The sequence below is a fragment of the Sinohyriopsis cumingii genome, chromosome 14 (assembly GCF_028554795.1).
Source record: "Sinohyriopsis cumingii isolate HCF-2022 chromosome 14, ASM2855479v2, whole genome shotgun sequence".
Taxonomy (NCBI): Eukaryota; Metazoa; Mollusca; class Bivalvia; order Unionida; family Unionidae; genus Sinohyriopsis; species Sinohyriopsis cumingii.
Genome location: NC_142974.1, coordinates 93,060,290 through 93,086,879, shown reverse-complemented (window position 1 = coordinate 93,086,879; position 26,590 = coordinate 93,060,290). Strand labels below are relative to the sequence as shown.

The window sequence follows — 26,590 nt, the reverse complement described above, 5'->3', positions numbered from 1 at the left end:
ATGCTACTATATTTTTATTTTTATGGACCAGAGGCTCGTTTTCAGCTCAGGCCGCTGCTCATGGTAGCTTTTGGAGTTGCTGCGGTGATGGGCTGCGCAGCTGCAGCCATTCATAAGGGGCTATGACGTTAGCGACTAACTTGGGAACCGAGATTTGGAGGAAAGGAACGATTGTGGTGGCAAGGGAGACTCCGTTTTGTCGTCTGCGCTGAGGAGTTTAATTTCTAAGCATGTTGTCTATACAAGGACATTCATTTTTCCATTAAGTACGTGCAACGTCATGAATAGGTATGAGGTCTCCAGCGCGTAGCAAACGCAATCAGCTCCTGGAACCACCGTCCATCGGATTTCGATATCGGCTGGGACGTCTTAGATACGTTCGGTGTGTTTGGAGACATCAAAGTGGAATATGTCACGTGTGTGCCCGTATCGACGTCTTGATACTTCTGCATGTCCTCCGTCATCATCACGTAGGACTTGTACAAATATAGACACGAACACATAAAAATACAAGTATTATAATCTGTAGAAGAATATAAACAGGGGCCTAGCCTATTGCAAAATAAAGAACACATTCATGACACATGCCATTGAGTTTTGCTTTGTTGAAGAATAAGAGTTAATCTACTATTGCGATGAGTATATGGGTTTCATGGAATAAATGTCGAGGAACACAAGCAAAGAAACGCACAAGAAATAAGGTCACACAAGGAAGATGTCTGCATGTCTGTCATTTTTATTGAAAAACATATATTATTTATTTTTAAAACTACTTACGATATTATTATTAGTACTACCAGTAGTAGTAGTAGTATTAAAGTTACCAACATCAAAATGAATACCTGAACAAAATGCAATTTAAAATTACAAGTATCCATTCCCATCAAAGTAAAGCAACCTTATCCTATCAGTCTCTGAAACGCATCATTTCTTTCTTGTTCATGAGGACGCATGAAAACTGTGAGTTATAGACAACTACATTGCGTTCCCTATAATCTTTTTGTCACGAGAAAAAATATTGCTGTCTCTTTCGCCCTCGTTTTGACAATAAAGTACCTATGCTTCAGACAGAGCAAACGTAGTACCAGTCGTATACATATGTAGAGAATTTATATACGGTGATCTTTTGACTAATCCTTCTCTCTGTACCGATCAGAATAACAAACGGCAATCACTCATTGACGATCTGAAACATAATTGCAAGATCTCTTGTTTGTTTCAGCGGGCTAACTGTGAAACGGAAGCCAGTCACATAGATGCCATGTTTATTATTTGATATTAATCTCTACTTACCTTTCTTCTCCCTTCTTCTTCCTGAAAGAAAAGAAAGTTTGTGTGAAGCTTTTGTCGCCAGGAATTCGAATAAATTAAAAATATAAATGCAAAACATCAAAACACATGTACCATAATATACACGAGTAAAAACATGGTCCAACACTATTGTGAAAGACTCCTTTCATGCCACATATCTTTGAGTTTTGCCTTTCTCAATGATAAGCGTTAATCTATTGTGACGAACATCTGGATTTTGTGAAATAAACGCCTAGGAAAACAAGCAAAGAAACGTACACGACATAAGGTCACTTACGAAGATGTCAGCGTGAATATAATCTTTTCCTAAAATAAATTTAATATAATTCAAATGCTGTTATTTAATTTTAAAAATACATTGTACGTTTAATTTGCATAGCTCTTAAGAGACTCAAAACAAGTACTTGAAACAAAATGTAATCTACAAACTCTCCTTGTTCTTTGTGTAAAATAAAGTTTCTTTTCTCTGCCAATAACTGAAACTTATCTAATATAATGGACAATTTGACCAATACGAGCACTGTACTTTTAAGGAATAACGAGAGTTTCATGACCTCTACGTATTTAATGAAAGGTCCTGAAAAAATTTCTTTAAGGCAACCTTGATTTGTAACGGAAAATTTAGCGTTCAATCGGTGGATCTAAGGGAATTGTCACAAATCCGAGTGAGCAGATCCTGTTTTAATGATCCCATGAATACAGCCTACATTTGTGTGTATCTGGGTGTTTGGGATGTTTAACGAAACTTTAACAATTTTAGTTATATTACTTCGATGTGTGCAGTATGAAAGTTTAAAGTGATGTCTGGCACTAGGTCACTATGATGTCGACACGTAGTACTATGCTCCCACAAGTCGCTCTATCCTGACACCATGCCGAACTGATTTAACAGGAACGTTTTAATGTTGAGTTTAGCCGGCGTTCGAACCAGAATCCGATGCATACGCTCTAACAAGACTAAATTTCCGATCGTATTTGTTTTCCTATTTAGCATTAGAACATTTCTTGACAAAACATCATATTATGTCTACTAGATCAATTTATTTTGATTTAAAATAACGATAAAGGTATAATATTAGGCGGGAAGGATTGAAAATGTGTAAGATTATTTTGTGGATTTTGTCAAGTGGTTTTTCATGACAAAGTACGCGAATAAGATGAACTTATGCTATGTCTCTTCCGTTATATTCTATAAAGTATATGTTTTTCTACTATTAGGCGGATGATCTATTAATTTTTGTGCATTCAGTTATAATTTCCTATTTCAGAACTCTTTCTTTTAGATTAGGCTTAAAAAGACATTTACCTAATCGACTCAGACTCTTTATGTAGCTTTCATAGAAAAACCTGTTAATTTTTCAGGTTTTTTTTTGGTTGTTGTTTTGGGGCTTAACGCCATTTTTCAGCACACGATAGGCTATACATGGCGGCCAGTATTAATGGTGGAGGAAGAACCCGGGAAAACCCCGGAAAGAACCACCGACCCACGAGAAGCTACTGGCAAGCTTTCTCACATACCCACATTGACTGAATCCTAGACTCGAACCGCCGCAGACAGAGGTGAGATGGCAGTGATCCGTAACGGAGAGCGCTTTAGACCACTTGGCCACTCGGGGCCCCTATTTCAGGGGTACTTTTCTAAATGTGTTCGAAATATATATACAACTAGCTGAATTGGGATATTTCTTTCCTGGTTTATTTGATTTTTGAAATCTATTAATTACATCGCAGGTCAAGCATATTGGCGCCAGACGTGCTCTTATTTCTTTTGGCTTGAGTTCTTTTAAATATTTTAGCATGACTCGATCGCACCCTTTTTATCGTCGCGATGATCTCTGTAACATATATCGTGGTGCTTCGCGACGGCATCGACGCCGTTGTAGGGTTCCTGACCTGGTTGTGGCTAATCGTCTTCATCCAGTTGTTGATCTAACGGGTTCCATGACTCTGTGTATCTATGTCCTGGCAACATCCACCCACCTCGATGTCTTGGAAGTTCTCAACGAGGGCATGGACATCTATGGCCCCCACCCCAAGAAAAGTTCGATATCCCCATTCTTTACATTATCCCAAGCACATATTTCTTTCCACTTGAAGGTCCACGCATCTCGCATTGAGCTCACAATGTCTGCAATGATGCAGATTCTATACAGATTGCTCTACATTTTAGTGTCCTGTTGTTTGATGAAGTGTGTTTGGTTGGAACCGCAGGCAGCACACCTGGATTGGAACATGAGTCTCCTATGTTTGGTGACCAACTCGAGAGGGTTCACACTCTCCTTCTTGGCTTTACACTTGAGACACCACGAGTCCATGGTACTAAAGAAGATCTAAAAGTGTTTCGAAGGGTTATTTCCCTCTGTGTCTGCCCTGGTTGTAATTCAATTCGTACCATCCACAGTTGCTATCGTTGACGTTTTGAAGCTGAAAGGGTTTATAGACTGCTCCTGTATGTAACGAGCGGAGATATCGTGCAACCTCATCGGGTGGAAGCGAACCAAATGAACCGAAATAGTCTACATCGCTAGAACGAGGATCATTCACGATAGCGACCCAGTGGGAGTCCTGTCCATTGTAATAATTTTGAAGATTGATGATACATCTCTCATAGGTGTTTGTCAGTTCAGGAAGTTGGTTATGAAATCAGACGCATCGGAAAGAGGGAGAAGCAAAGAGATCTTTGAGATCAAAGTTGCCTAGAACTTTTTTCTGTTGTCGGAAATCCCTTTTACATGCAGATGGAGATCTTCACCGATACCGAATATAACTGGCAGTGAAGTTTTGGCAGAGGAGAAATACATCCTTCTTGCTTGGACACCTGTGCCGAGGATGGGTTCAGGATGATGACTTTCCGAGCTGTCTTGTGTTTGGCCAAGGAAGTGGTTTGAGGCTGGGTCAGCATGCGTCTATTGGGTCCGAGGAGGTAAGAAGCTTTGAGTTGGATGGAGGGAGGTATTTTATGAGTGGCAGCTACAGCGATACTTTTTTTCTGCTGTGGAGACAGCGTAACATCCGCTGAAATGTACGGCATGATGACGTAATATGTCATGCTACTATATTTTTATTTGTATGGACCAGAGGCCCGTTTTCAGCTCAGGCCGCTGCTCATGGTAGCTTTTGGAGTTGCTGCGGTGATGGGCTGCGCAGCTGCAGCCATTCATAAGGGGCTATGACGTTAGCGACTAACTTGGGAACCGAGATTTGGAGGAAAGGAACGATTGTGGTGGCAAGGGAGACTCCGTTTTGTCGTCTGCGCTGAGGAGTTTAATTTCTAAGCATGTTGTCTATACAAGGACATTCATTTTTCCATTAAGTACGTGCAACGTCATGAATAGGTATGAGGTCTCCAGCGCGTAGCAAACGCAATCAGCTCCTGGAACCACCGTCCATCGGATTTCGATATCGGCTGGGACGTCTTAGATACGTTCGGTGTGTTTGGAGACATCAAAGTGGAATATGTCACGTGTGTGCCCGTATCGACGTCTTGATACTTCTGCATGTCCTCCGTCATCATCACGTAGGACTTGTACAAATATAGACACGAACACATAAAAATACAAGTATTATAATCTGTAGAAGAATATAAACAGGGGCCTAGCCTATTGCAAAATAAAGAACACATTCATGACACATGCCATTGAGTTTTGCTTTGTTGAAGAATAAGAGTTAATCTACTATTGCGATGAGTATATGGGTTTCATGGAATAAATGTCGAGGAACACAAGCAAAGAAACGCACAAGAAATAAGGTCACACAAGGAAGATGTCTGCATGTCTGTCATTTTTATTGAAAAACATATATTATTTATTTTTAAAACTACTTACGATATTATTATTAGTACTACCAGTAGTAGTAGTAGTATTAAAGTTACCAACATCAAAATGAATACCTGAACAAAATGCAATTTAAAATTACAAGGATCCATTCCCATCAAAGTAAAGCAACCTTATCCTATCAGTCTCTGAAACGCATCATTTCTTTCTTGTTCATGAGGACGCATGAAAACTGTGAGTTATAGACACTACATTGCGTTCCCTGTAATCTTTTTGTCACGAGAAAAAATATTGCTGTCTCTTTCGCTCTCGTTTTGACAATAAAGTACCTATGCTTCAGACAGAGCAAACGTAGCACCGGTCGTATACATATGTAGAGAATTTATATACGGTGATCTTTTGACTAATCCTTCTCTCTGTACCGATCAGAATAACAAACGGCAATCACTCATTGACGATCTGAAACATAATTGCAATATCTCTTGTTTGTTTCAGCGGGCTAACTGTGAAACGGAAGCCAGTCACATAGATGCCATGTTTATTATTTGATATTAATCTCTACTTACCTTTCTTCTCCCTTCTTCTTCCTGAAAGAAAAGAAAGTTTGTGTGAAGCTTTTGTCGCCAGGAATTCGAATAAATTAAAAATATAAATGCAAAACATCAAAACACATGTACCATAATATACACGAGTAAAAACATGGTCCAACACTATTGTGAAAGACTCGTTTCATGCCACATATCTTTGAGTTTTGCCTTTCTCAATGATAAGCGTTAATCTATTGTGACGAACATCTGGATTTTGTGAAATAAACGCCTAGGAAAACAAGCAAAGAAACGTACACGACATAAGGTCACTTACGAAGATGTCAGCGTGAATATAATCTTTTCCTAAAATAAATTTAATATAATTCAAATGCTGTTATTTAATTTTAAAAATACATTGTATGTTTAATTTGCATAGCTCTTACGAGACTCAAAACAAGTATTTGAAACAAAATGTAATCTACAAATTCTCCTTGTTCTTTGTGTAAAATAAAGTTTCTTTTCTCTGCCAATAACTGAAACTTATCTAATATAATGGACAATTTGACCAATATGAGCACTGCACTTTTAAGGAGTAACGAGAGTTTCATGACCTCTACGTATTTAATGAAAGGTCCTGAAAAAATTTCTTTAAGGCAACCTTGATTTGTAACGGAAAATTTAGCGTTCAATCGGTGGATCTAAGGGAATTGTCACAAATCCGAGTGAGCAGATCCTGTTTTAATGATCCCATGAATACAGCCTACATTTGTGTGTATCTGGGTGTTTGGGATGTTTAACGAAACTTTAACAATTTTAGTTATATTACTTCGATGTGTGCAGTATGAAAGTTTAAAGTGATGTCTGGCACTAGGTCACTATGATGTCGACACGTAGTACTATGCTCCCACAAGTCGCTCTATCCTGACACCATGCCGAACTGATTTAACAGGAACGTTTTAATGTTGAGTTTAGCCGGCGTTCGAACCAGAATCCGATGCATACGCTCTAACAAGACTAAATTTCCGATCGTATTTGTTTTCCTATTTAGCATTAGAACATTTCTTGACAAAACATCATATTATGTCTACTAGATCAATTTATTTTGATTTAAAATAACGATAAAGGTATAATATTAGGCGGGAAGGATTGAAAATGTGTAAGATTATTTTGTGGATTTTGTGAAGTGGTTTTTCATGACAAAGTACGCGAATAAGATGAACTTATGCTATGTCTCTTCCGTTATATTCTATAAAGTATATGTTTTTCTACTATTAGGCGGAAGATCTTTTAATATTTGTGCATTCAGTTATAATTTCCTATTTCAGAACTCTTTCCTTTAGATTAGGCTTAAAAAGACATTTACCTCATCCACTCAGACTCTTTATGTAGCTTTCATAGAAAAACCTGTTAATATTTCAGGGTTTTTTTTTGTTGTTGTTTAGGGGCTTAACGCCATTTTTCAGCACACGATAGGCTATACATGGCGGCCAGTATTAATGGTGGAGGAAGAACCCGGGAAAACCCCGGAAAGAACCACCGACCCACGAGAAGCTACTGGCAAGCTTTCTCACATACCCACATTGGCTGAATCCTAGACTCGAACCGCCGCAGACAGAGGTGAGATGGCAGTGATCCGTAACGGAGAGCGCTTTAGACCACTCGGCCACTCGGGGCCCCTATTTCAGGGGTACTTTTCTAAATGTGTTCGAAATATATATACAACTAGCTGAATTGGGATATTTCTTTCCTGGTTTATTTGATTTTTGAAATCTATTAATTACATCGCAGGTCAAGCATATTGGCGCCAGACGTGCTCTTATTTCTTTTGGCTTGAGTTCTTTTAAATATTTTAGCATGACTCGATCGCACCCTTTTTATCGTCGCGATGATCTCTGTAACATATATCGTGGTGCTTCGCGACGGCATCGACACCGTTGTAGGGTTCCTGACCTGGTTGTGGCTAATCGTCTTCATCCAGTTGTTGATCTAACGGGTTCCATGACTCTGTGTATCTATGTCCTGGCAACATCCACCCACCTCGATGTCTTGGAAGTTCTCAACGAGGGCATGGACATCTATGGCCCCCACCCCAAGAAAAGTTCGATATCCCCATTCTTTACATTATCCCAAGCACATATTTCTTTCCACTTGAAGGTCCACGCATCTCGCATTGAGCTTACAATGTCTGCAATGATGCAGATTCTATACAGATTGCTCTACATTTTAGTGTCCTGTTGTTTGATGAAGTGTGTTTGGTTGGAACCGCAGGCAGCACACCTGGATTGGAACATGAGTCTCCTATGTTTGGTGACCAACTCGAGAGGGTTCACACTCTCCTTCTTGGCTTTACACTTGAGACACCACGAGTCCATGGTACTAAAGAAGATCTAAAAGTGTTTCGAAGGGTTATTTCCCTCTGTGTCTGCCCTGGTTGTAATTCAATTCGTACCATCCACAGTTGCTATCGTTGACGTTTTGAAGCTGAAAGGGTTTATAGATTGCTCCTGTATGTAACGAGCGGAGATATCGTGCAACCTCATCGGGTGGAAGCGAACCAAATGAACCGAAATAGTCTACATCGCTAGAACGAGGATCATTCACGATAGCGACCCAGTGGGAGTCCTGTCCATTGTAATAATTTTGAAGAATGATGATACAGCTCTCATAGGAGTTTGTCAGTTCAGGAAGTTGGTTATGAAATCAGACGCATCGGAAAGAGGGAGAAGCAAAGAGATCTTTGAGATCAAAGTTGCCTAGAACTTTTTTCTGTTGTCGGAAATCCCTTTTACATGCAGATGGAGATCCTCACCGATACCGAATATAACTGGCAGTGAAGTTTTGGCAGAGGAGAGATACATCCTTCTTGCTTGGACACCTGTGCCGAGGATGGGTTCAGGATGATGACTTTCCGAGCTGTCTTGTGTTTGGCCAAGGAAGTGGTTTGAGGCTAGGTCAGCATGCGTCTATTGGGTCCGAGGAGGTAAGAAGCTTTGAGTTGGATGGAGGGAGGTATTTTATGAGTGGCAGCTAGAGCGATACTTTTTTTCTGCTGTGGAGACAGCGTAACATCCGCTGAAATGTACGGCATGATGCCGTAATATGTCATGCTACTATATTTTTATTTTTATGGACCAGAGGCTCGTTTTCAGCTCAGGCCGCTGCTCATGGTAGCTTTTGGAGTTGCTGCGGTGATGGGCTGCGCAGCTGCAGCCATTCATAAGGGGCTATGACGTTAGCGACTAACTTGGGAACCGAGATTTGGAGGAAAGGAACGATTGTGGTGGCAAGGGAGACCCCGTTTTGTCGTCTGCGCTGAGGAGTTTAATTTCTAAGCATGTTGTCTATACAAGGACATTCATTTTTCCATTAAGTACGTGCAACGTCATGAATAGGTATGAGGTCTCCAGCGCGTAGCAAACGCAATCAGCTCCTGGAACCACCGTCCATCGGATTTCGATATCGGCTGGGACGTCTTAGATACGTTCGGTGTGTTTGGAGACATCAAAGTGGAATATGTCACGTGTGTGCCCGTATCGACGTCTTGATACTTCTGCATGTCCTCCGTCATCATCACGTAGGACTTGTATAAATATAGACACGAAAACATAAAAATATAAGTATTATAATCTGTAGAAGAATATAAACAGGGGCCTAGCCTATTGCAAAATAAAGAAGACATTCATGACACATGCCATTGAGTTTTGCTTTGTTGAAGAATAAGAGTTAATCTACTATTGCGATGAGTAGATGGGTTTCATGGAATAAATGTCGAGGAACACAAGCAAAGAAACGCACAAGAAATAAGGTCACACAAGGAAGATGTCTGCATGTCTGTCATTTTTATTGAAAAACATATATTATTTAATTTTAAAACTACTTACGATATTAGTATTAGTACTACCAGTAGTAGTAGTAGTATTAAAGTTACCAACATCAAAATGAATACCTGAACAAAATGCAATTTAAAATTACAAGTATCCATTCCCATCAAAGTAAAGCAACCTTAACCTCTCAGTCTCTGAAACGCATCATTTCTTTCTTGTTCATGAGGACGCATGAAAACTGTGAGTTATAGACAACTACATTGCGTTCCCTATAATCTTTTTGTCACGAGAAAAAATATTGCTGTCTCTTTCGCTCTCGTTTTGACAATAAAGTACCTATGCTTCAGACAGAGCAAACGTAGTACCGGTCGTATACGTATGCAGAGAATTTATATACGGTGATCTTTTGACTAATCCTTCTCTCTGTACCGATCAGAATAACGAACAGCAATCACTCATTGACGATCTGAAACATAATTGCAAGATCTCTTGTTTGTTTCAGCGGGCTAACTGTGAAACGGAAGCCAGTCACATAGATGCCATGTTTATTATTTGATATTAATCTCTACTTACCTTTCTTCTCCCTTCTTCCTGAAAGAAAAGAAAGTTTGTGTGAAGTTTTTGTCGCCAGGAATTCGAATAAATTAAAAATATAAATGCAAAACATCAAAACACATGTACCATAATACACACGAGTAAAAACATGGTCCAACACTATTGTGAAAGACTCGTTTCATGCCACATATCTTTGAGTTTTGCCTTTCTCAATGATAAGCGTTAATCTATTGTGACGAACATCTGGATTTTGTGAAATAAACGCCTAGGAAAACAAGCAAAGAAACGTACACGACATAAGGTCACTTACGAAGATGTCAGCGTGAATATAATCTTTTCCTAAAATAAATTTAATATAATTCAAATGCTGTTATTTAATTTTAAAAATACATTGTATGTTTAATTTGCATAGCTCTTAAGAGACTCAAAACAAGTATTTGAAACAAAATGTAATCTACAAATTCTCCTTGTTCTTTGTGTAAAATAAAGTTTCTTTTCTCTGCCAATAACTGAAACTTATCTAATATAATGGACAATTTGACCAATATGAGCACTGTACTTTTAAGGAATAACGAGAGTTTCATGACCTCTACGTATTTAATGAAAGGTCCTGAAAAAATTTCTTTAAGGCAACCTTGATTTGTAACGGAAAATTTAGCGTTCAATCGGTGGATCTAAGGGAATTGTCACAAATCCGAGTGAGCAGATCCTGTTTTAATGATCCCATGAATACAGCCTACATTTGTGTGTATCTGGGTGTTTGGGATGTTTAACGAAACTTTAACAATTTTAGTTATATTACTTCGATGTGTGCAGTATGAAAGTTTAAAGTGATGTCTGGCACTAGGTCACTATGATGTCGACACGTAGTACTATGCTCCCACAAGTCGCTCTATCCTGACACCATGCCGAACTGATTTAACAGGAACGTTTTAATGTTGAGTTTAGCCGGCGTTCGAACCAGAATCCGATGCATACGCTCTAACAAGACTAAATTTCCGATCGTATTTGTTTTCCTATCTAGCATTAGAACATTTCTTGACAAAACATCATATTATGTCTACTAGATCAATTTATTTTGATTTAAAATAACGATAAAGGTATAATATTAGGCGGGAAGGATTGAAAATGTGTAAGATTATTTTGTGGATTTTGTCAAGTGGTTTTTCATGACAAAGTACGCGAATAAGATGAACTTATGCTATGTCTCTTCCGTTATATTCTATAAAGTATATGTTTTTCTACTATTAGGCGGAAGATCTTTTAATTTTTGTGCATTCAGTTATAATTTCCTATTTCAGAACTCTTTCCTTTAGATTTAGGCTTAAAAAGATATTTACCTAATCGACTCAGACTCTTTATGTAGCTTTCAGAGAAAAACCTGTTAATATTTCAGGTTTGTTTTGTTGTTGTTTTGGGGCTTAACGCCATTTTTCAGCACACGATAGGCTATACATGGCGGCCAGTATTAATGGTGGAGGAAGAACCCGGGAAAACCCCGGAAAGAACCACCGACCCACGAGAAGCTACTGGCAAGCTTTCTCACATACCCACATTGACTGAATCCTAGACTCGAACCGCCGCAGACAGAGGTGAGATGGCAGTGATCCGTAACGGAGAGCGCTTTAGACCACTCGGCCACTCGGGGCCCCTATTTCAGGGGTACTTTTCTAAATGTGTTCGAAATATATATACAACTAGCTGAATTGGGATATTTCTTTCCTGGTTTATTTGCTTTTTGAAATCTATTAATTACATCGCAGGTCAAGCATATTGGCGCCAGACGTGCTCTTATTTCTTTTGGCTTGAGTTCTTTTAAATATTTTAGCATAACTCGATCGCACCCTTTTTATCGTCGCGATGATCTCTGTAACATATATCGTGGTGCTTTGCGACGGCATCGACGCCGTTGTAGGGTTGCTGACCTGGTTGTGGCTAATCGTCTTCATCCAGTTGTTGATCTAACGGGTTCCATGACTCTGTGTATCTATGTCCTGGCAACATCCACCCACCTCGATGTCTTGGAAGTTCTCAACGAGGGCATGGACATCTATGGCCCCCAACCCCAAGAAAAGTTCGATATCCCCATTCTTTACATTATCCCAAGCACATATTTCTTTCCACTTGAAGGTCCACGCATCTCGCATTGAGCTCACAATGTCTGCAATGATGCAGATTCTATACAGATTGCTCTACATTTTAGTGTCCTGTTGTCTGATGAAGTGTGTTTGGTTGGAACCGCAGGCAGCACACCTGGATTGGAACATGAGTCTCCTATGTTTGGTGACCAACTCGAGAGGGTTCACACTCTCCTTCTTGGCTTTACACTTGAGACACCACGAGTCCATGGTACTAAAGAAGATCTAAAAGTGTTTCGAAGGGTTATTTCCCTCTGTGTCTGCCCTGGTTGTAATTCAATTCGTACCATCCACAGTTGCTATCGTTGACGTTTTGAAGCTGAAAGGGTTTATAGACTGCTCCTGTATGTAACGAGCGGAGATATCGTGCAACCTCATCGGGTGGAAGCGAACCAAATGAACCGAAATAGTCTACATCGCTAGAACGAGGATCATTCACGATAGCGACCCAGTGGGAGTCCTGTCCATTGTAATAATTTTGAAGATTGATGATACAGCTCTCATAGGAGTTTGTCAGTTCAGGAAGTTGGTTATGAAATCAGACGCATCGGAAAGAGGGAGAAGCAAAGAGATCTTTGAGATCAAAGTTGCCTAGAACTTTTTTCTGTTGTCGGAAATCCCTTTTACATGCAGATGGAGATCCTCACCGATACCGAATATAACTGGCAGTGAAGTTTTGGCAGAGGAGAGATACATCCTTCTTGCTTGGACACCTGTGCCGAGGATGGGTTCAGGATGATGACTTTCCGAGCTGTCTTGTGTTTGGCCAAGGAAGTGGTTTGAGGCTAGGTCAGCAAGCGTCTATTGGGTCCGAGGAGGTAAGAAGCTTTGAGTTGGATGGAGGGAGGTATTTTATGAGTGGCAGCTACAGCGATACTTTTTTTCTGCTGTGGAGACAGCGTAACATCCGCTGAAATGTACGGCATGATGACGTAATATGTCATGCTACTATATTTTTATTTTTATGGACCAGAGGCTCGTTTTCAGCTCAGGCCGCTGCTCATGGTAGCTTTTGGAGTTGCTGCGGTGATGGGCTGCGCAGCTGCAGCCATTCATAAGGGGCTATGACGTTAGCGACTAACTTGGGAACCGAGATTTGGAGGAAAGGAACGATTGTGGTGGCAAGGGAGACTCCGTTTTGTCGTCTGCGCTGAGGAGTTTAATTTCTAAGCATGTTGTCTATACAAGGACATTCATTTTTCCATTAAGTACGTGCAACGTCATGAATAGGTACGAGGTCTCCAGCGCGTAGCAAACGCAATCAGCTCCTGGAACCACCATCCATCGGATTTCGATATCGGCTGGGACGTCTTAGATACGTTCGGTGTGTTTGGAGACATCAAAGTGGAATATGTCACGCGTGTGCCCGTATCGACGTCTTGATACTTCTGCATGTCCTCCGTCATCATCACGTAGGACTTGTACAAATATAGACACGAAAACATAAAAATACAAGTATTATAATCTGTAGAAGAATATAAACAGGGGCTTAGCCTATTGCAAAATAAAGAACACATTCATGACACATGCCATTGAGTTTTGCTTTGTTGAAGAATAAGAGTTAATCTACTATTGCGATGAGTATATGGGTTTCATGGAATAAATGTCGAGGAACACAAGCAAAGAAACGCACAAGAAATAAGGTCACACAAGGAAGATGTCTGCATGTCTGTCATTTTTATTGAAAAACATATATTATTTATTTTTAAAACTACTTACGATATTATTATTAGTACTACCAGTAGTAGTAGTAGTATTAAAGTTACCAACATCAAAATGAATACCTGAACAAAATGCAATTTAAAATTACAAGTATCCATTCCCATCAAAGTAAAGCAACCTTATCCTATCAGTCTCTGAAACGCATCATTTCTTTCTTGTTCATGAGGACGCATGAAAACTGTGAGTTATAGACACTACATTGCGTTCCCTATAATCTTTTTGTCACGAGAAAAAATATTGCTGTCTCTTTCGCCCTCGTTTTGACAATAAAGTACCTATGCTTCAGACAGAGCAAACGTAGTACCGGTAGTATATATATGTAGAGAATTTATATACGGTGATCTTTTGACTAATCCTTCTCTCTGTACCGATCAGAATAACAAACGGCAATCACTCATTGACGATCTGAAACATAATTGCAAGATCTCTTGTTTGTTTCAGCGGGCTAACTGTGAAACGGAAGCCAGTCACATAGATGCCATGTTTATTATTTGATATTAATCTCTACTTACCTTTCTTCTCCCTTCTTCTTCCTGAAAGAAAAGAAAGTTTGTGTGAAGCTTTTGTCGCCAGGAATTCGAATAAATTAAAAATATAAATGCAAAACATCAAAACACATGTACCATAATATACACGAGTAAAAACATGGTCCAACACTATTGTGAAAGACTCCTTTCATGCCACATATCTTTGAGTTTTGCCTTTCTCAATGATAAGCGTTAATCTATTGTGACGAACATCTGGATTTTGTGAAATAAACGCCTAGGAAAACAAGCAAAGAAACGTACACGACATAAGGTCACTTACGAAGATGTCAGCGTGAATATAATCTTTTCCTAAAATAAATTTAATATAATTCAAATGCTGTTATTTAATTTTAAAAATACATTGTACGTTTAATTTGCATAGCTCTTAAGAGACTCAAAACAAGTACTTGAAACAAAATGTAATCTACAAACTCTCCTTGTTCTTTGTGTAAAATAAAGTTTCTTTTCTCTGCCAATAACTGAAACTTATCTAATATAATGGACAATTTGACCAATACGAGCACTGTACTTTTAAGGAATAACGAGAGTTTCATGACCTCTACGTATTTAATGAAAGGTCCTGAAAAAATTTCTTTAAGGCAACCTTGATTTGTAACGGAAAATTTAGCGTTCAATCGGTGGATCTAAGGGAATTGTCACAAATCCGAGTGAGCAGATCCTGTTTTAATGATCCCATGAATACAGCCTACATTTGTGTGTATCTGGGTGTTTGGGATGTTTAACGAAACTTTAACAATTTTAGTTATATTACTTCGATGTGTGCAGTATGAAAGTTTAAAGTGATGTCTGGCACTAGGTCACTATGATGTCGACACGTAGTACTATGCTCCCACAAGTCGCTCTATCCTGACACCATGCCGAACTGATTTAACAGGAACGTTTTAATGTTGAGTTTAGCCGGCGTTCGAACCAGAATCCGATGCATACGCTCTAACAAGACTAAATTTCCGATCGTATTTGTTTTCCTATTTAGCATTAGAACATTTCTTGACAAAACATCATATTATGTCTACTAGATCAATTTATTTTGATTTAAAATAACGATAAAGGTATAATATTAGGCGGGAAGGATTGAAAATGTGTAAGATTATTTTGTGGATTTTGTCAAGTGGTTTTTCATGACAAAGTACGCGAATAAGATGAACTTATGCTATGTCTCTTCCGTTATATTCTATAAAGTATATGTTTTTCTACTATTAGGCGGATGATCTATTAATTTTTGTGCATTCAGTTATAATTTCCTATTTCAGAACTCTTTCTTTTAGATTAGGCTTAAAAAGACATTTACCTAATCGACTCAGACTCTTTATGTAGCTTTCATAGAAAAACCTGTTAATTTTTCAGGTTTTTTTTTGGTTGTTGTTTTGGGGCTTAACGCCATTTTTCAGCACACGATAGGCTATACATGGCGGCCAGTATTAATGGTGGAGGAAGAACCCGGGAAAACCCCGGAAAGAACCACCGACCCACGAGAAGCTACTGGCAAGCTTTCTCACATACCCACATTGACTGAATCCTAGACTCGAACCGCCGCAGACAGAGGTGAGATGGCAGTGATCCGTAACGGAGAGCGCTTTAGACCACTTGGCCACTCGGGGCCCCTATTTCAGGGGTACTTTTCTAAATGTGTTCGAAATATATATACAACTAGCTGAATTGGGATATTTCTTTCCTGGTTTATTTGATTTTTGAAATCTATTAATTACATCGCAGGTCAAGCATATTGGCGCCAGACGTGCTCTTATTTCTTTTGGCTTGAGTTCTTTTAAATATTTTAGCATGACTCGATCGCACCCTTTTTATCGTCGCGATGATCTCTGTAACATATATCGTGGTGCTTCGCGACGGCATCGACGCCGTTGTAGGTTTCCTGACCTGGTTGTGGCTAATCGTCTTCATCCAGTTGTTGATCTAACGGGTTCCATGACTCTGTGTATCTATGTCCTGGCAACATCCACCCACCTCGATGTCTTGGAAGTTCTCAACGAGGGCATGGACATCTATGGCCCCCACCCCAAGAAAAGTTCGATATCCCCATTCTTTACATTATCCCAAGCACATATTTCTTTCCACTTGAAGGTCCACGCATCTCGCATTGAGCTCACAATGTCTGCAATGATGCAGATTCTATACAGATTGCTCTACATTTTAGTGTCCTGTTGTTTGATGAAGTGTGTTTGGTTGGAACCGCAGGCAGCACACCTGGATTGGAACATGAGTCTCCTATGTTTGGTGACCAACTCGAGAGGGTTCACACTCTCCTTCTTGGCTTTACACTTGAGACACCACGAGTCCATGGTACTAAAGAAGATCTAAAAGTGTTTCGAAGGGTTATTTCCCTCTGTGTCTGCCCTGGTTGTAATTCAATTCGTACCATCCACAGTTGCTATCGTTGACGTTTTGAAGCTGAAAGGGTTTATAGACTGCTCCTGTATGTAACGAGCGGAGATATCGTGCAACCTCATCGGGTGGAAGCGAACCAAATGAACCGAAATAGTCTACATCGCTAGAACGAGGATCATTCACGATAGCGACCCAGTGGGAGTCCTGTCCATTGTAATAATTTTGAAGATTGATGATACATCTCTCATAGGTGTTTGTCAGTTCAGGAAGTTGGTTATGAAATCAGACGCATCGGAAAGAGGGAGAAGCAAAGAGATCTTTGAGATCAAAGTTGCCTAGAACTTTTTTCTGTTGTCGGAAATCCCTTTTACATGCAGATGGAGATCTTCACCGATACCGAATATAACTGGCAGTGAAGTTTTGGCAGAGGAGAAATACATCCTTCTTGCTTGGACACCTGTGCCGAGGATGGGTTCAGGATGATGACTTTCCGAGCTGTCTTGTGTTTGGCCAAGGAAGTGGTTTGAGGCTGGGTCAGCATGCGTCTATTGGGTCCGAGGAGGTAAGAAGCTTTGAGTTGGATGGAGGGAGGTATTTTATGAGTGGCAGCTACAGCGATACTTTTTTTCTGCTGTGGAGACAGCGTAACATCCGCTGAAATGTACGGCATGATGACGTAATATGTCATGCTACTATATTTTTATTTGTATGGACCAGAGGCCCGTTTTCAGCTCAGGCCGCTGCTCATGGTAGCTTTTGGAGTTGCTGCGGTGATGGGCTGCGCAGCTGCAGCCATTCATAAGGGGCTATGACGTTAGCGACTAACTTGGGAACCGAGATTTGGAGGAAAGGAACGATTGTGGTGGCAAGGGAGACTCCGTTTTGTCGTCTGCGCTGAGGAGTTTAATTTCTAAGCATGTTGTCTATACAAGGACATTCATTTTTCCATTAAGTACGTGCAACGTCATGAATAGGTATGAGGTCTCCAGCGCGTAGCAAACGCAATCAGCTCCTGGAACCACCGTCCATCGGATTTCGATATCGGCTGGGACGTCTTAGATACGTTCGGTGTGTTTGGAGACATCAAAGTGGAATATGTCACGTGTGTGCCCGTATCGACGTCTTGATACTTCTGCATGTCCTCCGTCATCATCACGTAGGACTTGTACAAATATAGACACGAACACATAAAAATACAAGTATTATAATCTGTAGAAGAATATAAACAGGGGCCTAGCCTATTGCAAAATAAAGAACACATTCATGACACATGCCATTGAGTTTTGCTTTGTTGAAGAATAAGAGTTAATCTACTATTGCGATGAGTATATGGGTTTCATGGAATAAATGTCGAGGAACACAAGCAAAGAAACGCACAAGAAATAAGGTCACACAAGGAAGATGTCTGCATGTCTGTCATTTTTATTGAAAAACATATATTATTTATTTTTAAAACTACTTACGATATTATTATTAGTACTACCAGTAGTAGTAGTAGTATTAAAGTTACCAACATCAAAATGAATACCTGAACAAAATGCAATTTAAAATTACAAGGATCCATTCCCATCAAAGTAAAGCAACCTTATCCTATCAGTCTCTGAAACGCATCATTTCTTTCTTGTTCATGAGGACGCATGAAAACTGTGAGTTATAGACACTACATTGCGTTCCCTGTAATCTTTTTGTCACGAGAAAAAATATTGCTGTCTCTTTCGCTCTCGTTTTGACAATAAAGTACCTATGCTTCAGACAGAGCAAACGTAGCACCGGTCGTATACATATGTAGAGAATTTATATACGGTGATCTTTTGACTAATCCTTCTCTCTGTACCGATCAGAATAACAAACGGCAATCACTCATTGACGATCTGAAACATAATTGCAAGATCTCTTGTTTGTTTCAGCGGGCTAACTGTGAAACGGAAGCCAGTCACATAGATGCCATGTTTATTATTTGATATTAATCTCTACTTACCTTTCTTCTCCCTTCTTCTTCCTGAAAGAAAAGAAAGTTTGTGTGAAGCTTTTGTCGCCAGGAATTCGAATAAATTAAAAATATAAATGCAAAACATCAAAACACATGTACCATAATATACACGAGTAAAAACATGGTCCAACACTATTGTGAAAGACTCGTTTCATGCCACATATCTTTGAGTTTTGCCTTTCTCAATGATAAGCGTTAATCTATTGTGACGAACATCTGGATTTTGTGAAATAAACGCCTAGGAAAACAAGCAAAGAAACGTACACGACATAAGGTCACTTACGAAGATGTCAGCGTGAATATAATCTTTTCCTAAAATAAATTTAATATAATTCAAATGCTGTTATTTAATTTTAAAAATACATTGTATGTTTAATTTGCATAGCTCTTACGAGACTCAAAACAAGTATTTGAAACAAAATGTAATCTACAAATTCTCCTTGTTCTTTGTGTAAAATAAAGTTTCTTTTCTCTGCCAATAACTGAAACTTATCTAATATAATGGACAATTTGACCAATATGAGCACTGTACTTTTAAGGAGTAACGAGAGTTTCATGACCTCTACGTATTTAATGAAAGGTCCTGAAAAAATTTCTTTAAGGCAACCTTGATTTGTAACGGAAAATTTAGCGTTCAATCGGTGGATCTAAGGGAATTGTCACAAATCCGAGTGAGCAGATCCTGTTTTAATGATCCCATGAATACAGCCTACATTTGTGTGTATCTGGGTGTTTGGGATGTTTAACGAAACTTTAACAATTTTAGTTATATTACTTCGATGTGTGCAGTATGAAAGTTTAAAGTGATGTCTGGCACTAGGTCACTATGATGTCGACACGTAGTACTATGCTCCCACAAGTCGCTCTATCCTGACACCATGCCGAACTGATTTAACAGGAACGTTTTAATGTTGAGTTTAGCCGGCGTTCGAACCAGAATCCGATGCATACGCTCTAACAAGACTAAATTTCCGATCGTATTTGTTTTCCTATTTAGCATTAGAACATTTCTTGACAAAACATCATATTATGTCTACTAGATCAATTTATTTTGATTTAAAATAACGATAAAGGTATAATATTAGGCGGGAAGGATTGAAAATGTGTAAGATTATTTTGTGGATTTTGTGAAGTGGTTTTTCATGACAAAGTACGCGAATAAGATGAACTTATGCTATGTCTCTTCCGTTATATTCTATAAAGTATATGTTTTTCTACTATTAGGCGGAAGATCTTTTAATATTTGTGCATTCAGTTATAATTTCCTATTTCAGAACTCTTTCCTTTAGATTAGGCTTAAAAAGACATTTACCTCATCCACTCAGACTCTTTATGTAGCTTTCATAGAAAAACCTGTTAATATTTCAGGGTTTTTTTTTGTTGTTGTTTAGGGGCTTAACGCCATTTTTCAGCACACGATAGGCTATACATGGCGGCCAGTATTAATGGTGGAGGAAGAACCCGGGAAAACCCCGGAAAGAACCACCGACCCACGAGAAGCTACTGGCAAGCTTTCTCACATACCCACATTGGCTGAATCCTAGACTCGAACCGCCGCAGACAGAGGTGAGATGGCAGTGATCCGTAACGGAGAGCGCTTTAGACCACTCGGCCACTCGGGGCCCCTATTTCAGGGGTACTTTTCTAAATGTGTTCGAAATATATATACAACTAGCTGAATTGGGATATTTCTTTCCTGGTTTATTTGATTTTTGAAATCTATTAATTACATCGCAGGTCAAGCATATTGGCGCCAGACGTGCTCTTATTTCTTTTGGCTTGAGTTCTTTTAAATATTTTAGCATGACTCGATCGCACCCTTTTTATCGTCGCGATGATCTCTGTAACATATATCGTGGTGCTTCGCGACGGCATCGACACCGTTGTAGGGTTCCTGACCTGGTTGTGGCTAATCGTCTTCATCCAGTTGTTGATCTAACGGGTTCCATGACTCTGTGTATCTATGTCCTGGCAACATCCACCCACCTCGATGTCTTGGAAGTTCTCAACGAGGGCATGGACATCTATGGCCCCCACCCCAAGAAAAGTTCGATATCCCCATTCTTTACATTATCCCAAGCACATATTTCTTTCCACTTGAAGGTCCACGCATCTCGCATTGAGCTCACAATGTCTGCAATGATGCAGATTCTATACAGATTGCTCTACATTTTAGTGTCCTGTTGTTTGATGAAGTGTGTTTGGTTGGAACCGCAGGCAGCACACCTGGATTGGAACATGAGTCTCCTATGTTTGGTGACCAACTCGAGAGGGTTCACACTCTCCTTCTTGGCTTTACACTTGAGACACCACGAGTCCATGGTACTAAAGAAGATCTAAAAGTGTTTCGAAGGGTTATTTCCCTCTGTGTCTGCCCTGGTTGTAATTCAATTCGTACCATCCACAGTTGCTATCGTTGACGTTTTGAAGCTGAAAGGGTTTATAGATTGCTCCTGTATGTAACGAGCGGAGATATCGTGCAACCTCATCGGGTGGAAGCGAACCAAATGAACCGAAATAGTCTACATCGCTAGAACGAGGATCATTCACGATAGCGACCCAGTGGGAGTCCTGTCCATTGTAATAATTTTGAAGAATGATGATACAGCTCTCATAGGAGTTTGTCAGTTCAGGAAGTTGGTTATGAAATCAGACGCATCGGAAAGAGGGAGAAGCAAAGAGATCTTTGAGATCAAAGTTGCCTAGAACTTTTTTCTGTTGTCGGAAATCCCTTTTACATGCAGATGGAGATCCTCACCGATACCGAATATAACTGGCAGTGAAGTTTTGGCAGAGGAGAGATACATCCTTCTTGCTTGGACACCTGTGCCGAGGATGGGTTCAGGATGATGACTTTCCGAGCTGTCTTGTGTTTGGCCAAGGAAGTGGTTTGAGGCTAGGTCAGCATGCGTCTATTGGGTCCGAGGAGGTAAGAAGCTTTGAGTTGGATGGAGGGAGGTATTTTATGAGTGGCAGCTAGAGCGATACTTTTTTTCTGCTGTGGAGACAGCGTAACATCCGCTGAAATGTACGGCATGATGCCGTAATATGTCATGCTACTATATTTTTATTTTTATGGACCAGAGGCTCGTTTTCAGCTCAGGCCGCTGCTCATGGTAGCTTTTGGAGTTGCTGCGGTGATGGGCTGCGCAGCTGCAGCCATTCATAAGGGGCTATGACGTTAGCGACTAACTTGGGAACCGAGATTTGGAGGAAAGGAACGATTGTGGTGGCAAGGGAGACCCCGTTTTGTCGTCTGCGCTGAGGAGTTTAATTTCTAAGCATGTTGTCTATACAAGGACATTCATTTTTCCATTAAGTACGTGCAACGTCATGAATAGGTATGAGGTCTCCAGCGCGTAGCAAACGCAATCAGCTCCTGGAACCACCGTCCATCGGATTTCGATATCGGCTGGGACGTCTTAGATACGTTCGGTGTGTTTGGAGACATCAAAGTGGAATATGTCACGTGTGTGCCCGTATCGACGTCTTGATACTTCTGCATGTCCTCCGTCATCATCACGTAGGACTTGTATAAATATAGACACGAAAACATAAAAATATAAGTATTATAATCTGTAGAAGAATATAAACAGGGGCCTAGCCTATTGCAAAATAAAGAAGACATTCATGACACATGCCATTGAGTTTTGCTTTGTTGAAGAATAAGAGTTAATCTACTATTGCGATGAGTAGATGGGTTTCATGGAATAAATGTCGAGGAACACAAGCAAAGAAACGCACAAGAAATAAGGTCACACAAGGAAGATGTCTGCATGTCTGTCATTTTTATTGAAAAACATATATTATTTAATTTTAAAACTACTTACGATATTATTATTAGTACTACCAGTAGTAGTAGTAGTATTAAAGTTACCAACATCAAAATGAATACCTGAACAAAATGCAATTTAAAATTACAAGTATCCATTCCCATCAAAGTAAAGCAACCTTATCCTATCAGTCTCTGAAACGCATCATTTCTTTCTTGTTCATGAGGACGCATGAAAACTGTGAGTTATAGACAACTACATTGCGTTCCCTATAATCTTTTTGTCACGAGAAAAAATATTGCTGTCTCTTTCGCTCTCGTTTTGACAATAAAGTACCTATGCTTCAGACAGAGCAAACGTAGTACCGGTCGTATACGTATGCAGAGAATTTATATACGGTGATCTTTTGACTAATCCTTCTCTCTGTACCGATCAGAATAACGAACAGCAATCACTCATTGACGATCTGAAACATAATTGCAAGATCTCTTGTTTGTTTCAGCGGGCTAACTGTGAAACGGAAGCCAGTCACATAGATGCCATGTTTATTATTTGATATTAATCTCTACTTACCTTTCTTCTCCCTTCTTCCTGAAAGAAAAGAAAGTTTGTGTGAAGTTTTTGTCGCCAGGAATTCGAATAAATTAAAAATATAAATGCAAAACATCAAAACACATGTACCATAATACACACGAGTAAAAACATGGTCCAACACTATTGTGAAAGACTCGTTTCATGCCACATATCTTTGAGTTTTGCCTTTCTCATTGATAAGCGTTAATCTATTGTGACGAACATCTGGATTTTGTGAAATAAACGCCTAGGAAAACAAGCAAAGAAACGTACACGACATAAGGTCACTTACGAAGATGTCAGCGTGAATATAATCTTTTCCTAAAATAAATTTAATATAATTCAAATGCTGTTATTTAATTTTAAAAATACATTGTATGTTTAATTTGCATAGCTCTTAAGAGACTCAAAACAAGTATTTGAAACAAAATGTAATCTACAAATTCTCCTTGTTCTTTGTGTAAAATAAAGTTTCTTTTCTCTGCCAATAACTGAAACTTATCTAATATAATGGACAATTTGACCAATATGAGCACTGTACTTTTAAGGAATAACGAGAGTTTCATGACCTCTACGTATTTAATGAAAGGTCCTGAAAAAATTTCTTTAAGGCAACCTTGATTTGTAACGGAAAATTTAGCGTTCAATCGGTGGATCTAAGGGAATTGTCACAAATCCGAGTGAGCAGATCCTGTTTTAATGATCCCATGAATACAGCCTACATTTGTGTGTATCTGGGTGTTTGGGATGTTTAACGAAACTTTAACAATTTTAGTTATATTACTTCGATGTGTGCAGTATGAAAGTTTAAAGTGATGTCTGGCACTAGGTCACTATGATGTCGACACGTAGTACTATGCTCCCACAAGTCGCTCTATCCTGACACCATGCCGAACTGATTTAACAGGAACGTTTTAATGTTGAGTTTAGCCGGCGTTCGAACCAGAATCCGATGCATACGCTCTAACAAGACTAAATTTCCGATCGTATTTGTTTTCCTATCTAGCATTAGAACATTTCTTGACAAAACATCATATTATGTCTACTAGATCAATTTATTTTGATTTAAAATAACGATAAAGGTATAATATTAGGCGGGAAGGATTGAAAATGTGTAAGATTATTTTGTGGATTTTGTCAAGTGGTTTTTCATGACAAAGTACGCGAATAAGATGAACTTATGCTATGTCTCTTCCGTTATATTCTATAAAGTATATGTTTTTCTACTATTAGGCGGAAGATCTTTTAATTTTTGTGCATTCAGTTATAATTTCCTATTTCAGAACTCTTTCCTTTAGATTTAGGCTTAAAAAGATATTTACCTAATCGACTCAGACTCTTTATGTAGCTTTCAGAGAAAAACCTGTTAATATTTCAGGTTTGTTTTGTTGTTGTTTTGGGGCTTAACGCCATTTTTCAGCACACGATAGGCTATACATGGCGGCCAGTATTAATGGTGGAGGAAGAACCCGGGAAAACCCCGGAAAGAACCACCGACCCACGAGAAGCTACTGGCAAGCTTTCTCACATACCCACATTGACTGAATCCTAGACTCGAACCGCCGCAGACAGAGGTGAGATGGCAGTGATCCGTAACGGAGAGCGCTTTAGACCACTCGGCCACTCGGGGCCCCTATTTCAGGGGTACTTTTCTAAATGTGTTCGAAATATATATACAACTAGCTGAATTGGGATATTTCTTTCCTGGTTTATTTGCTTTTTGAAATCTATTAATTACATCGCAGGTCAAGCATATTGGCGCCAGACGTGCTCTTATTTCTTTTGGCTTGAGTTCTTTTAAATATTTTAGCATAACTCGATCGCACCCTTTTTATCGTCGCGATGATCTCTGTAACATATATCGTGGTGCTTTGCGACGGCATCGACGCCGTTGTAGGGTTGCTGACCTGGTTGTGGCTAATCGTCTTCATCCAGTTGTTGATCTAACGGGTTCCATGACTCTGTGTATCTATGTCCTGGCAACATCCACCCACCTCGATGTCTTGGAAGTTCTCAACGAGGGCATGGACATCTATGGCCCCCAACCCCAAGAAAAGTTCGATATCCCCATTCTTTACATTATCCCAAGCACATATTTCTTTCCACTTGAAGGTCCACGCATCTCGCATTGAGCTCACAATGTCTGCAATGATGCAGATTCTATACAGATTGCTCTACATTTTAGTGTCCTGTTGTCTGATGAAGTGTGTTTGGTTGGAACCGCAGGCAGCACACCTGGATTGGAACATGAGTCTCCTATGTTTGGTGACCAACTCGAGAGGGTTCACACTCTCCTTCTTGGCTTTACACTTGAGACACCACGAGTCCATGGTACTAAAGAAGATCTAAAAGTGTTTCGAAGGGTTATTTCCCTCTGTGTCTGCCCTGGTTGTAATTCAATTCGTACCATCCACAGTTGCTATCGTTGACGTTTTGAAGCTGAAAGGGTTTATAGACTGCTCCTGTATGTAACGAGCGGAGATATCGTGCAACCTCATCGGGTGGAAGCGAACCAAATGAACCGAAATAGTCTACATCGCTAGAACGAGGATCATTCACGATAGCGACCCAGTGGGAGTCCTGTCCATTGTAATAATTTTGAAGATTGATGATACAGCTCTCATAGGAGTTTGTCAGTTCAGGAAGTTGGTTATGAAATCAGACGCATCGGAAAGAGGGAGAAGCAAAGAGATCTTTGAGATCAAAGTTGCCTAGAACTTTTTTCTGTTGTCGGAAATCCCTTTTACATGCAGATGGAGATCCTCACCGATACCGAATATAACTGGCAGTGAAGTTTTGGCAGAGGAGAGATACATCCTTCTTGCTTGGACACCTGTGCCGAGGATGGGTTCAGGATGATGACTTTCCGAGCTGTCTTGTGTTTGGCCAAGGAAGTGGTTTGAGGCTAGGTCAGCAAGCGTCTATTGGGTCCGAGGAGGTAAGAAGCTTTGAGTTGGATGGAGGGAGGTATTTTATGAGTGGCAGCTACAGCGATACTTTTTTTCTGCTGTGGAGACAGCGTAACATCCGCTGAAATGTACGGCATGATGACGTAATATGTCATGCTACTATATTTTTATTTTTATGGACCAGAGGCTCGTTTTCAGCTCAGGCCGCTGCTCATGGTAGCTTTTGGAGTTGCTGCGGTGATGGGCTGCGCAGCTGCAGCCATTCATAAGGGGCTATGACGTTAGCGACTAACTTGGGAACCGAGATTTGGAGGAAAGGAACGATTGTGGTGGCAAGGGAGACTCCGTTTTGTCGTCTGCGCTGAGGAGTTTAATTTCTAAGCATGTTGTCTATACAAGGACATTCATTTTTCCATTAAGTACGTGCAACGTCATGAATAGGTACGAGGTCTCCAGCGCGTAGCAAACGCAATCAGCTCCTGGAACCACCATCCATCGGATTTCGATATCGGCTGGGACGTCTTAGATACGTTCGGTGTGTTTGGAGACATCAAAGTGGAATATGTCACGCGTGTGCCCGTATCGACGTCTTGATACTTCTGCA

At 39.9% G+C, this 26,590-nt stretch overlaps 1 protein-coding gene across 6 annotated transcripts in view; it reads right to left on the bottom strand.

Annotated features, from left to right (window-relative positions):
• Positions 1 to 26,590, bottom strand: part of LOC149784409 (uncharacterized) — a 176,243-nt gene that overhangs the window by 100,376 nt on the left and 49,277 nt on the right. For all 6 annotated transcript variants that reach the window (XM_089932458.1, XM_089932459.1, XM_089932460.1 and 3 more), the window contains exon 5: positions 5,651 to 5,671. In XM_089932458.1, the coding sequence (XP_089788584.1) occupies positions 5,651 to 5,671 (21 nt within the window). The remainder of the gene's footprint in view (positions 1 to 5,650; positions 5,672 to 26,590) is intronic.